General features: G+C 39.1%; 1 protein-coding gene across 3 annotated transcripts in view; it reads left to right on the plus strand.

Moving 5' to 3' along the window:
* AQR (aquarius intron-binding spliceosomal factor) overlaps nucleotides 1–14,568 on the plus strand; it is a 2,539,865-nt gene that overhangs the window by 1,332,761 nt on the left and 1,192,536 nt on the right. For all 3 annotated transcript variants that reach the window (XM_044073871.1, XM_044073874.1, XM_044073872.1), the window contains one exon: nucleotides 5,418–5,659. In XM_044073871.1, coding sequence (XP_043929806.1) covers nucleotides 5,418–5,659 — 242 coding nt within the window. The remainder of the gene's footprint in view (nucleotides 1–5,417; nucleotides 5,660–14,568) is intronic.

The raw sequence follows: 14,568 nt of genomic DNA on the forward strand, positions 1-14,568 counted from the left end.
ACAGAATTTTGAGTGTTTAGGAAAGTAGAATTAAAGTGGTCTATGGCTTTATCGAGTGGAAGGGTTTTTAGAATGTTCCAGTTCATTTGTTTGAGATAGTTAGAGAAGGTTTTGGGGTCAAGTTTACTAAGGTTGCGGGTCTGAATATTAATTAATTTTATTTGGATGGGTGACTAAGATCCAGTCAAGAGTGGATCCTGGGGGATTTGTTTTATTGGGTCTGGTGTTGGAGTGCGTTACTTGAGTAAAGTTAAAGAGGTTAATGGACAGGGAGGGTATGGGACTGTTAATTTTATTCCAGTCGATGTTTACATCGCTTAGTATGCAAGTTTCAAGGTTCATTTCAGCTGAGGCCCATTAGAGTATGTCTTCAAGAGTTGAGACGTTATGTCTGGGTGGGATATAATGAGTGGTGATACAGAGGCTTTTGTGATTATTCATTTTTAATAGACCGACTGTTAGTTCTGCATTGGCAAATTTAGGAATGGAGGTTGGTAGGGGAATTAAGATAAGTAGATTGGAATAGATTAATGCAATGCCTCTGCCTTTTTTCTTTGGGCGGTCACATCTAAGAGTGTGAAATCCAGAGGGTAGGATTTCAGAGTCAAAGATGTGGGGTTTGAGCCAAGTTTCAGAGATGGCTACAATGTCAGGTTGGTTATGACTTAGCCATGCTTGAAATTGAAGTGCTTTGTTGTTGCGACTCTGGGCATTGAGTGCGAAAAATTTAAGAGTATTGTAGGGGGATGAAAGGTTAGAGGAAGGGTGAGGGCAATTGTTATTTGTGGGTGGGTTAGGTCCGGGGTTGGGGTGAATGTCTCCAGCTAAGACGAGGTTATCGAAGGAAGTTAATTTAGTGTGTTTTGGTTTGGATTTAGGGTATTCTGGTTGGTCTAGTATTTGTTTAAGAGTAAGTGTTTGAAAAACAGACAAAACATTAAACACAAAATATGACCTCTCCTATATTATATATTTAGCATTCACCTGAGCAACCATCATATCATAAATGCAGGATTTCAGTGTGACATCTCATCCAAAGCACTACATTGCAGCTCTGTAGCATTACCCCAATGCTACATACATCATTCTACATAGAATGGAAATGCAAGTGTCTGGTAGGGGAATAGAACCAAAAGTATTTTGACCTTTCCAACAGCAGTGTCATGCATACAGCCTTCTGAGCAACTGAAACTATTGCTTTATTGAAACTCACTAATAGAGTGATCCTGGACTGATCTTTGTCTCTCTCAAAAAAAACTTGTGGTAAGAAACATTAACTCTTTCTAACAGGTTCATAGGTATATACTTGGCTAACAGTGACCAGGGCCTTTATAAGCCCAGCCATGCAACCCAACTCAATTATATCCCTATATATCATGGATATCTGTTTTGTAGGGGTATGTTAAGAAGTTGCTAAATGTTTTGGAGGGGTATGTTAGAGTATATTTGCTGCCTGCCTCTGTCTATCAGAGACATGGGGGTGAGAGTGGGAAACCACGATGAAAGCAAAGCTTCAGCAGTTCTTCTAATTAATGTCAAGCATGCACACCATTTATTTTAAAGAAAATAAAGAACTAAAAGCAGTTGATGAGTTAAAATGAGTGTTCCCAAAAAGTCTCCATGATTTGCTTCCAACTGCTGGCTTCCTGAAATGAGAAATACCGACGTTGAAACGATTCTCTGCTCCTGTTCATCAGTTATTACCCACAACCTAAAAATTAACAAGGAAACTAATGATACTGCATGTTTTCTTTATTACACTGCAACATCAAAATGATGACATATGGTAGTAGAACATTTGCCTCATACAGAGAAAACGTTTGTCTTCTGCTACTATTTAGCAGAGTGGATGCATTTTGGTCACAAATGTTAGATTCATGTCACTTTAAAGTCAACTGACAAGGGGTATAGCAGTATTCTTGCTTTGTGTTATTTGCTAGGTTTGTCACATAGTCATTGACGTTGAAAGTTATGTATAGATAATTTTTTAGACATGGAAGATAAACAGTTTAGGATTTGCATTTTACCAGCCGTGATTGAACTGTTTTAATGAGCAATATTGTTGGTCTGGGGAAGGAAGCCTTTGTTTAGTACAGTTCCACTCACAGTAGCACTCATCATGCTCATGTACAGTGACATTAAGTTAAGTATAATCAATTTCAGGTTAAAAAATATTGTGTAATATAGGAGAGGTCATATTTTGTGTTTAATGTTTTGTCTGTTTTTCACTGTGTGTTTAAATGTTGGTATCCCACAATTCCATTGAAGTGGGCGGGGTTACATAATTATATATGCAAATGTTATGTTAGTCAGCATACAGATTTTTGGCCAGTTGTACCTACTTTTTATGGGCCTTTGTCCAGATTTTTGATGTTTCCAGGTTGAGAGGTTTGACCCAAAGGCCTGTTAGGTACTTTTAACAAGGCAGGTTAAGGTAAGGAAACAAAACATTTACTTACAAAATGTCAAATAATTTACTTACAACAAACTGGAGATTAACCAAGTGCAAAACAGTTCTTAATTTTCTGTTGTGGAGATAATCAGAAGCTAGATTTCTTTGTTTAATGTTTAGCAGAAATGCTCCCACCACACCAATCAAGCCTTAATGACCTCTTAAATTTATTTTTCATACAACATACCTCCAAGCTGCATTGTCACACACAAATTTATTACAGAATTAGTCCTAAGCTAATGCTTATTGCAATCCTGATTATAGCATAACTGTTTTTACTGTACTGTTATCTGGTATGTTGTCAAGACAGGTGTCATAAAAACTGCAGTTATCAAGCTTTCATCTCTAAAATGTGGAACTATTACTAACAGCTTATTAATAACTTCATCTAGGAAGCTCACAGTATGGTTAAACTTTGGTAATTTATACTTACAAAAAATTATTTTGATGGAATAATATGATTCAGTAGCATTTACCATGGCTGTCAGTTAAAAAAAAATAATGCTGAATGTGTGACAGACACTTTAAGGTTATGTCATGAAGTACTGAAATACAAAGAAATGTTTCACAAATAGCACCTTGTTACCAAACAAGGTTGTGTTACTTTAGACATAGTAATTCCAACTTAACATCTAGTCATTTGCTTTAAACCCTCTATCCCTGTTTGGCACTGTTGCTATTTATTTCTTGTGTTATATAGGTTGTGTCAACATTTTGTCAGATGTTTGTTGATTGCTGTAGAGCATAGTGTACCTTCTTGAACATAGCTCAATTAGAACTCTCCAGAATGTGAAGTTCTTTCTGTTGATGGTATCCCAGCTCTATAAAAAGCAGCATCCCAACACAATATATTATTTTAACAAAGTATTATGCTAGACTCAATAATGCTGGTTCCATCAGCATGTACACACATGTATGCGTTCATAAAAAGGTTTTTATTACAAAGCAGAGATACTCTTTCTTACTGGTGTGTTCAGAATTTAAGATAACAAAATGGGAAAGAAAAGATAAGAGGCAGTGGTTAATGAAAAACAAATTAACTAGTAGCACAGCCTGCTTTACATTGTGCTGATGCACTGCAAAGATCACCATGTAGTGTAGTGTAGCAGTAGTCTGTACCGAGCTTCACAACCAACTGTGCTGATCAGAACAGATAGCGAAGCTGATATAGAACAGTGTTTGTAAGTAACACCTCTTTCCCCTCAGTGTACATTAACCCTGTTCTTGGTCGTCAGACACTCTTCCCCAGGACTGTATAATACAGGTCTCTATCTTTTGCTTATTCTGCTTGTCACCCACCTGAGTAAGTGTCTAGGTTCCCCCATCCATTATATAAAGTGTTCATACGGTGGTGGTGCTGAGGTAGCGTTGTCGCCTCACAGTTAGACGTTGCCCGTTCGATTCTCAGTTAGAGCATCTTCTGTGTAGCGACATGCGTGAATGGGCGTTCCTTCATTGAAGGTTGTGCGTTAGGCCCGGCAAGCCAGTACGTAAAAATCTACTGCCAATCATTAGCGGACCGGAGTTCCGCTGTGGCGACCCCTAACCGGGAAAAGCCGAAAGACACAAACAATTGTCCAGTAACACCCACCTCCCATATAAGTTTAAGATGCTGTTTGTCAGGACAGACACCCTTCCCACTTCCTGTATACTTAAAAGTTACAAATAAAAATGCACAACTGCAGTTGCTAGAAGAATAGCAGCACAAACTTTATCATACTTAAAAGTTGCTCATTGTCCATACACACCTCCTCGCAATTCAGGTTAAAAGTTGCTCATTGTCCATACACAGCTTCTCCCAATTCAGGTTATTTGATACTCACTGTGTAGGAGCATCCATCAGCTCCCATTATTCACTGTAATACTCAGTATTCCACCTCCCATCTTTGTCCTTCCTTCATGTAGAAGTACGGTTTCTGCACTGAGTTGTGTGTTGTTGTACCACAGTTGAGCATGGAATAGCAGAGCTGTTCATAAATATGCTATGTATGTCTTCATAATGTTGTTTTTTTCCATGGTGCAGTATGACTGCCAGCACTCGACAGTGTGCAGTGTATTCTGTGATGTCATTCTGGTGCACATTGTGATGTCATTCTGCAGAAGGAAATCATGTGCTGGTGATGCATCCAGTGGTGCGGTGTCCTTCCTCCCTTCATCTGTAACCAACAGCATTAAGCAGTAAAAGGTACTGTGTGTGGGAGAAGCCTCATAGCACACAGGTTAGATTCCCACTGTAAAACTGTGATACAGTGCCTGCCAGTGTGCCATGAAAGAATCCAGTGCAAAACCAGTATAGTATACTAATAGAGTTGTTGACTTTCCACTGTGTGTTGCATAGAGCAAAATGGTGTTAATCATTTACCCCTTTCTGTGCTGTGTCATAATGGTAACTGACTTTTATGAATTCCATTGTCATTGTATTAAACAGTATGACTTGGCAAAGATGGTACCACACAATACTCAATTATAAATTCCAACCCCAGTAAGGAATATAGTGCATGAGTAGGGTTGTGAGACTTGCACAAATGTAAGCTTAACTGCTTCATAAAGTGAAATGTAGATAAGGTTAAGACTGAACAGACCATTGTTTGTGTCACAACTAGTGCACAGTTTGATTATTCCTTTATAGTTCACAGTAACATTGTAAAGTAAGAACATAATATATGGATAAAATTTAAGCTGTGTCTGAGAATAAAGAAAACTTAAAAAAAAAAAAAAAATATATATATATATATATATATATATATATATATATATATATATATTAATGCATTTTGACTGCAGTTTCATTAATTAGCAATGATGACCACACTTGAAGAAATACAAATCAACTAGTCCAGGAATTGCTGTGGGGCATTCTTTTTCACTTTGTGAATATTTATGTTGAGTTGGTACCAGTCTTAGAATCTGTTGAGCCATTGGGCATATAGCATTCAGTTTTATTTTATTTGCTTTATTTTTGCAGGCAGTGCTAGAAACAATCCGGAATCTAATGAACACAGAATGTGTGGTACCCGATTGGCTACATGACATTATTCTTGGGTATGGGGATCCAGGTAGTGCCCATTATTCAAAAATGCCAAATCAGATCTGCACATTGGATTTCAATGACACCTTCCTATCCATTGATCATCTTAAAGCGTGTTTTCCAGACCATGTCTTAAAAGTTTCAGCTGACAGTGTGACTCTACAGAAACCTCCTTTTAAGTAAGTATTTTTATGACTCTGCTTTATGTTGAGTTTTTAATGGTATTTTATTATAGTTCTAAGATAAACTTATACTTTGTTTCTGAGTTTTAGCATGTTCATCTATCTATTTAAAGTCTATTTATGTTAGACCCATTCACAGTTATATTTGATGTTAATAATTTTACCAGTTTATATAGTTATGTTGCTGCACCTTTGATTTTTGATAAGTGAAGCTTTGTGATAGAATGAATTTACTTAAAATGGTTATGAACCTTGGGACAAGAGCAATATGCTTTAGCCATGATTATTTGAAGTATGCATGTCTTTCAGGAAGGTATCCATTTGGTTCTGGATATTTTTTTGTATGTGAAGAACAGAGGCCAGAAGTACATTTTGATGTCTAGGGATGAGCTCACCTGTTCTTCTGTGGTTTCAGGGAGGCTAGTTTAGGGTTGCCACCTTTTCAGATGCCCAAAGTGGGATATTTTTGGTAGAAATGTGAGATTTTGCAGGACAAAACATACCCATGGCCATTGCAAAGGACAGAACTTCACCTTTTCGACAAAACAAAAGCTTATTTTGTAGCATTTGAGTTGCGTATGCTATTTCATATACTATTTGTGTTTCAGATACAAAATAATTGTTTTATACAATTATTAAAAAACTTAAATATATTTTGTCTTGAAATCTCAGGACATTTGCCATTTTTTAGGTTTTTTTTGCAGGACACGACTGCTCAAAGTGCTCGACAGTGGCACAGGAAAATAATTTTCTTGGGTGGCGAAAGCCAGGGTACCTTTGGCTAGGCTTATATAGGCCCTAGGGCCAATAGCCTAGTACCTACCTATGACTGTTCCTTGCAAAGAGGAACAGATGGTTAGCCCTAGGCTAGCTGCGAGAGAGTCTGAGAATCTTTGTGCTTAGGCTTTGCCTTTGTAACCAGGAAAAAGCTCGTTGGTCAGCTTACAGAGCTCCATGTCTCATAAATCTCTGTTATTCTTTGCAGCAAGTTCCTAAGTTACTGGATGTGTACTGGGCTAATGACCAAAAGGGCCTTTTTAAGCCTAGCCATGCATCCCACATCTCTGACAAGTTTTAGTACCCTTGTAAGTGTGAGCAGGGGCTTGGGCGATGAAACATTTACAAGGAGGGGCCTGGGAGATGGACACAACCAAGGATGAATTTACTGTTCCCCATCCAGTTGTTGAAGTTGCACTTGAATTGATTTAGGGAGGAACTGTGCTTTACATGGACGGGGAGCCTGTTCCAGAGAAGGGATAGTCTCTGGGATACATACCCATCTGTCCAGCAGATCCTATTTATATCACAGGCAAAGTTTAAGTCTTTAGAATAGGTAGGCCTGTAGGAGACAAAATACAGGGGTAATTCTTTGAGGTGCTCTGCATAAGACATGTTGTGTATCCCCTGTATTTTGTTAGTGAGAAATCTCTATGGACATTCTAATTTTTGGATGTTCCTGGTTAGTACATACTAAAGGGGGCATTGTACTTATGAATGGTCTGATGAATGCTGAATACAGTGGAACAATGACCTCCTTGGACCTAGATGCCATACCTTCATACATAAGTTGCACAACATAGAATGATTTCCTCACTACTGTAGACACAGAATGATCAAAGTTTAGATTACTGCCTGTGTGTCCCCAGGTCCCTGACTATTGAGTTGACTCTCTGGGGGTGTGTTATCAATATGGTAGTTACCAGGGGTGAATGACACCCCGAAGGATGCTATTAAACATTTCCAGGCATTTAGTTTTAGTCTATGGCTCTGACACAAGTTGTCTGTGTCAGCCCTTCCTGGAGAGTGTTTGTGTCAATGGGGAATTCTGTGACTGCTCGTAATTTGCAATCATGTGCTGATTTAGTCATCCAGAGACCCTTGACATTGACCTTGAGAAGTAAATGCCAAAAAGGAGCAGTCCCAGGAACAATCCCTTAAGGACCTTCCTTGTGACTGGTGTCTGTAGAGGTGGACTCCCAGTTCTAACTTCCTGGGTCCTGTCTGTGAGACAGCTGGCTATCCACAGAGTGACATAAGGGTTTATACTTAACCTGTTTGGTTTGTCAACAATACATGAGTGGGGTATTGTGTAAAGTGCCGTGGACAGGTCAAAGTAAGCAGTGTGAACCATTTTGCCCTCATCCATTGCTTTTGTGACCTTCTCAAAGAAGTCCACCAAGTTGAATAGGCATAACCTGCCCTTGACAAAACTTAATTGGGTTGGGTCCAGTGTCTGGAGGTTTACTATATCATTATTGATCATTTCCATAATAATTGTTTCCATGGCTTTGCATATGAGACTAGTGAGACTTATGGGTTTGTAGTTTACAGGGTATGTAGGTGTCCCACCTTTGTGCAGAAGGCTGACTGTTGCTATTCTCCATTCGTGAGGCATGAAGCCTGTTTGGAGCCTGCAGTTAAATAGCAATTCCAGAGGGCTGATGGCATCCTGGGATATTTTCTGGGACAGTCAATGCAGTGTTCTTGACCTCAGAGAGAGTTTTGAGGACCTGTTCCCTAGTTGATAGTAGGGAAGTTAAATTTTGAGAGTATTTCCTGAGGGGGGGGGTTGAGGGGTGGGACAGAGGGGTAAAGTTGGAGTTGAATTTGTTTGTCAGTAGGTTTGCTGTATCATCTGGCTTTTTTAATTTCTACAAATCTTTTGTGATTCTAATACCATATCCGGATTGCTTTCCCCTGTATTTCTTTTCAGATATGTTTGGTGCTGCTCTTTTTTTATTGATTAGTTTTGTTTTCTCCTTTACATAAATATTACACCATATTAAATCTCTTTTTTTCCCTTATCCATATTTCTTCTTCAGATGTCTCCTGATCTTCCTGCTTCTCCATACTTTGTGGACTTGCTCCATCTTGCTGTGATATAACCTGTGTTCGACCTTCTACACCTAATCCTTCACTTCACATGCACTCCATAACTTCACCTTTTATTTTTTTTAACTTCTACTTTACTATCCTCTTTTCTACATTCCCTCTTTGTGATATTATTTTCTTTATTATGAAATTTTCCATATCTGGGTGCCTTTGCCTGGATTTGTCTTCGAATATGTTTGGGGCTGCTTTCTTCATATTGATTAATTTGGCTTTCTCCCTTACTTAAATATTGCACCATATCAAATCTGTCCTTCTTTCCCATGTCCATATTTCTTTCTTTTTTATACTTTTCAAAAATCTCTAGCTTTTGTCGTTTATATTTTCGCACTTCCTCAGATGCTTCTTTTTCCAAACAGATCAATGTTTCTTGATCTATATACTGTTTTTCACAAATCTGTTGTATTAATGAATAGAAATTTTTATTTGAAGCTTCTGACAGTTTTTCTTGTGGAAGTATTTTTCTTTCCTCTAATTTCTCTCTTAATCATTTTGTATATCTTGTGTCTGGAAATTCTGTCCTTTTTGCATAATAGTAACAGTACATGATTTCTTTCTTATCCTCAATAGTCCACTTTATCGTCTTTATGGCTCTTCTTTGTCCTATCAGTTTTTGTGATTTTTGTGGATGACTACTTCCTTCTCCAACAGGGTGCCATCCTCCCCCTGGGCCTGGCCTGGTCCCATTGTAGGAATGTTTCCGTATTTTGAGGATTTTACAGTATATGTAGGTGGCTGCATTAACAATGAGATCTGCATACAATTGTGTATTGCCTTTGAGGTTGCGGATTTAGCTAAAGAATGCCTTGTGGTTGTCCTTTGTCTGGGAGGCCAAATTTGCCATCTGAGTTGTTTGTTTAGTTTGAGAGTGGTTTTATTCTGCTGAGTGCTACACCTCTTAATTTTTGCCAGTGTTTTCTTCCTTCTGTTATGCAGCCTATTAATGCTGTGATTCCACCAGCATGGCTTGTTTTTTAAGTTTGTTCTGTACTTCTTTCTGGTGGGTACAGCTGCCTCTATGCAGCTATTAACATGCTGGTATATGGTTTCTGTGAACAGTTCCACATAGGCAGCAGTGATCTCATGTTTTACAGGAGTTTAAAATTTTGTCAGGTTAACAATTTTAGGAAGTTAGCCTTTGAGTAGTTCCTGAACATTCCAGGGTTAGCTGAGGTTCCAGGTTTTATTTTTACTTCAGCAGCTCATGTTGCAAGGGTGTCTGACCTTCTCAAAGAAAACATTACACTAGTGGGTGTGCAGAAGTCTCCCATAGTAATGAAGACCAGATCTAGTATGTTTGCACCCCTGGTCAGCATATTGACAATCTGGTCCATAGAGTTTGTATTTACAATATCCAGGAATGTCTCTCCCTGCACATGTGGTGTCATATATGATTGTCTGTTAACAGTGGGGTAATTAAATTATCCCATGAATGTGGTATTGAGTTGGATGGTGAGTGTCTCCAGTAAGCTAATATACATGCTTTGGATTTCCTGGGTCATAGTGGGACCTATATCTTGCAAGGACATGGTATAGAATTTTGCTTATGGTGATTTGAACATGGAGAAGGTCAAGTGCATTGTCCTGTTTGACCAGCCTTGAGGTATATTTATTTTTGATATAAATTGATTTAGTCCCTGTCTGTGTAGCAGCTGGTCTAAATGTGTAGAAGGCATTATAACCTTACACTACTAGTGTGCTTTCTGTGGCTGTAAACTATGTATCAGTGACTGTACAGAGATCAGCATTCTCTAGGGTGAAGAGAGCTTGTAGGGAGTGAAATTTCTTGTTTAGTCCCCTAGCAATGAGCAGTGATACCCTTAAATTTTTTTTTTTTTTTTTTTTCTTTTTTCCTATGTCGGAAGCACTTTGTTTGGCAGTGCCTAAAAAGGCACTACAGAGGAGGACACTGATTTAACTAAAATTTGAAAGTCTGGAGGGTAAAGATACAGACCATCCCTGGCAAAGCAGCATGGTCTGTTGACCATCTCCTTCCATGCTGACAAATATTGCACTCCCTTAGAGTGACACCATAAACTAAGGCAATTGTTAAAGTCAGTCATAATCTGTTTGTATTGTGGCATCATCCTTGGAGAAGGTAAAATGGTACTGTCATCAGCATGCATACCCTGACCTTCTTTGAGTATGCTTGGTGGAGAATGTGACAGAGTCCAAGTCCGTATCACAGCATTCATACGTTAAGCTGATGCCTAGACAGATTGTCTTTCCAAAAGCCGTCATAACATTTGATTAACTCAAAAATGCCAAAAGTAGTCTAGAGTCAGTGTATGTGACATTTATCTAGTCATTTAAAGACTAAGTTTATTAAAAAAATCGAAAAAAAATAGTAGAAGGAGTTTGACTGCCACTTACTGAGCACGTGTTTCATCTGTTCCATCCATTATCATTATCTCGACTATTTAATGAGAGTGATACTGGCATTCAAGATCTCCTCAGCTGCAAAAGTAAAACTCAAAGATTATGGCAATATGACAGCTCATGTTAGCAGATTAAAAGGTCATGCCAAGAGCTGAAGGCAGAATTTCATATAATGATGTCTTATGTCAACCATCAGAAGTAGCTGCTCAAGTTAGAAGCTCATGTAAAGAAAGGATTAAAATAAATGGTGACAAGACAAAGCTTCAGTGGAAGTTGTCGGTCAGTGAGTGGAGCTTTCTACCTGTAGGACTGTCTTAAGAGTCTATAAAAAGAATCCTCACACAAAACTCAACCTTTCATTCGGCTGCATCGTATCGAGGGATAAAGCCCTACTATGACTTGGATGACTGAAGTTCAATTAGCAGCTCTTGCTCTGTAGGGGTTTGAACAGTGATGATGCAAGTAAGCAGCTGTGGCCAGATTGCCCATCTTGGTGAAGGGAAATCATTAGTCCTGTTGCTTCTACTGACACCTGGCAGAGGCTAGCTGTAGTAGTAACATCAGCTATTGAGACATCATAGGGCACATTTGTTGCAACATGAGCTGTAGTGAATGCTGTTTATGAGCAGTAGTGTGCATGTATGTAACCCAGTATTGCATACTGTTCTGCTGGCCACCATAGGGATTGGGATGTTAGGTGCATGCAAAAGACCTCCAGTAGTTGTCTGGATGTGACCAGCCCTTTCCTACAGGGGGAACTAAAGGCCTTTTAGCTGTCACCATATTTCAAGGAATAAATGGGCCAGTAGGTCACAAGTGGGCTGAAGGTTGTCAGGCAGTTGAGAAAACCCAAAAAACTACATAAAAAAACTCTAAAGCAGCCTCTTTAGGGTCTGTTTCCCCTTTCTTCAAAGATGACCCTTGTCACTTAAGTCAGGGAATTGCCCGTAAAAGTATCTGCGAATCTTTCATCTCATCAGTTTTTTCCACCAGCCCAAAAGGTGGAGCTCATTTTCAGTGCAAAAACTATTGTGGTGTTTTTGTTGTATAATGTCTGCAACTGTGCTGAGTCTCTTTAGCTCACTCCTTCGGTATAACATTATAAACCATTTTTTCTCAAGACTTTTTTATTATTTTAGCATCTTTGTAAATTCCAAACAGAAGAAGCTCTTTTAGTTTCCTTTTTATTATTTTATGCAAAAGTTGTCACCCCAGTGTAAACAACTGTATTCTGCCTGGAATTAAGCTGTTTGGATGCATAATGTGATTTTTGTCAGCTTTTAATGAAACAGTATGTTATCAGTGAGCAACGGCAGGTTTTCTTAAAACTTTCTCAAACAAAACTTTAAAAGAAAATCAGATTTTTGGGAAGGCAATTGCAGAAGTAAATTATAACTTTTGGGAGAAGAGTTTTATCAACTTTATCACTGTTCCTTTTGAGAACCACTCCAGTACTGATTTAACACTAACATTTTGAGGCATGTTGGTTGACATATGAGACTCCCCTAACACAACACAGTCAGTATTGCTAGGATACTCTTCTGTTTTTCTCACCAGTGACAGTAGTGCAATACAATGTTAAACTGGGGTAATGATGGTATGCCTTTTTTGTTTTTACCATAGTAACTGTGAAGATATTTCTTCTGTTAGTCCACACAAAGAAAAACAAGCCTGATAAAAATCAAGCAGAAGGGGAAGGCTAGTTTAGTATGGGAAAATAGACCCATCAAGGAGGTCATGAAATAACTTAAAATGCGTAAGTCCTGTGATATAGTTAGTATAGAAAAAAGTTCTTCCATTTTGAAGACTCTCAAAAATTCCTGTAGTTTAATTAAGGTCTTAATTTCAGGTTCTGCTGCTATGGAATGTATTTCCTTTTCGATGACATCCAAAATGAGGGATATGCAGTTTATTTTAAAGTAAAGACATTTGTCCTTGCTGACATCTGTACTGTCTAAAGACAAGTATGTACTGGCCATTTCATTAGTACCTAAACAGGGGGCAGCCAAAGAGCTTAAAAAGTGTATAACTGTAGTTCCATTGTTGGTAAAGAAGGTACTTCATTTCACATGACCCAAATATAGGGATATGCAGTCATCATGTAATGTACAAAAATTCTTCTCACCAGTGTTGATGTTGTTGCCTAAACATAAGAGTATACCACTGCATTTGTCAGTATTTATACTACGTTGCCTGTGATAATTTTCATTATACTACTGGATGCCCTTCCATATCCCTGTTACAGTATTCTTCACAGAAGGGATCTCCTGCCAAGGATAGCCCAACATCCTGCCACTATCCCAAAGCCTTTGGATCTCATAGGTGCTGTACATCACACGTGTGCTCCCCGCGTAGGACGTAGTGACTTACAGATGCAGATACCCAGAACTACTTTGCTACTAGTCCGAGCGCCATTATTGAATGTTGGTCTAACGCCCTTCAACATTACTAGTTACCAAGCTGTCTTCAGATAAGTGGCCCTTCCTTCCAAGATGGGAAAATATCAGTGTGGGAGGCAGATTCCCCAAAAAGAGTGTCACAATCAGTGTCTTTTTTGCCTAGGTGCTTCCTGCAACCATACACAGTGCTCTGTCTTTCAAGCATTTGTCCCTAAGACCCTCTGCAGTCACTTATCTTTTCTTTCCCTGTTTACCTTGAGAACCAGTGTCTTAAATTATTGACTCAGGCTGCTGTGATGGAATTCTCCCATCTCCAGGGACAGCTGTCTTCTAAGAAGAAGGTGAAAAGGTCTAGGCCTGATCTTGTTGCTATGCAACCTCCACTGGAAGTCTCTCTAGAAGCGAAGTAGTGAAAGCTCTAAAGACCGTCCAGTGCTGGTATCAGATTCCTCTTCCATGACCCCATTGAAGACTGGCATGGATCTGAAGTACCACATGTAAGCTTTTCAAATGTCTGCTCTGGATGTTGAGGGGGAACCACAGCTGATTATTAAGGGGCTGAGGGGAATTCCTCAAATCTTAGTCCAGGAAGAGATTCCTGCTATGCTTATTGAATCTCACCAAGGGACCAAACTGGCAAGGGTGGTTAGGGCAGACATCCGGCTTAAGAAAAAACAAAAGACAAGAGTCTTATTGCTAAAGCCCCCCAACATGAATAGCTGGGTTTTACCCATGGCTTGCTTAATGTATTGATGGCCTTGAAGCCTCTGCACTGGGTTTTAGTCACTGCTGCTCCCTAAACTTCCAGTCCTTTTAAGAGGACAAGGGAATAAGATTCCTCGGATGAGGACTTAGATTCTGGGGAGGAATTTCTAGCTTACTGCTCTCATATTCCTTCTCCTCTAGACTATGGCTCAAAGGAAAAAGATTCTTTTAGCCTGGATTTCCCCTTGGAAGAAGTATCCTTTGGGGATACTGATGTATGATAGAGTACTTTGTGGGATTGCTTCCTGGTCTGTGACATCCAAAAGAGGTACTATGAGCTTTTACATATTGAGTCACCTAAGCTGTCTGCAGTTCCTTCTGTTTTGACAGCTCTTTTGGACACTTTTTCTGCTTCTTCTGTAGCTTCTGACCCTCAGCACCTGTTCCCTAAGAAACCTGATATGTTCTACAAGGTGTCTGAGGGCTGCAGGTTTTTGTTTGTGTCCTTCTGTGGTTTCAGTCTTGACTGATAAG

This window comes from Protopterus annectens, chromosome 6.part0 (assembly GCF_019279795.1).
Source record: "Protopterus annectens isolate FY-2018-M chromosome 6.part0, PAN1.0, whole genome shotgun sequence".
In the NCBI taxonomy this organism is placed as follows: Eukaryota; Metazoa; Chordata; order Ceratodontiformes; family Protopteridae; genus Protopterus; species Protopterus annectens.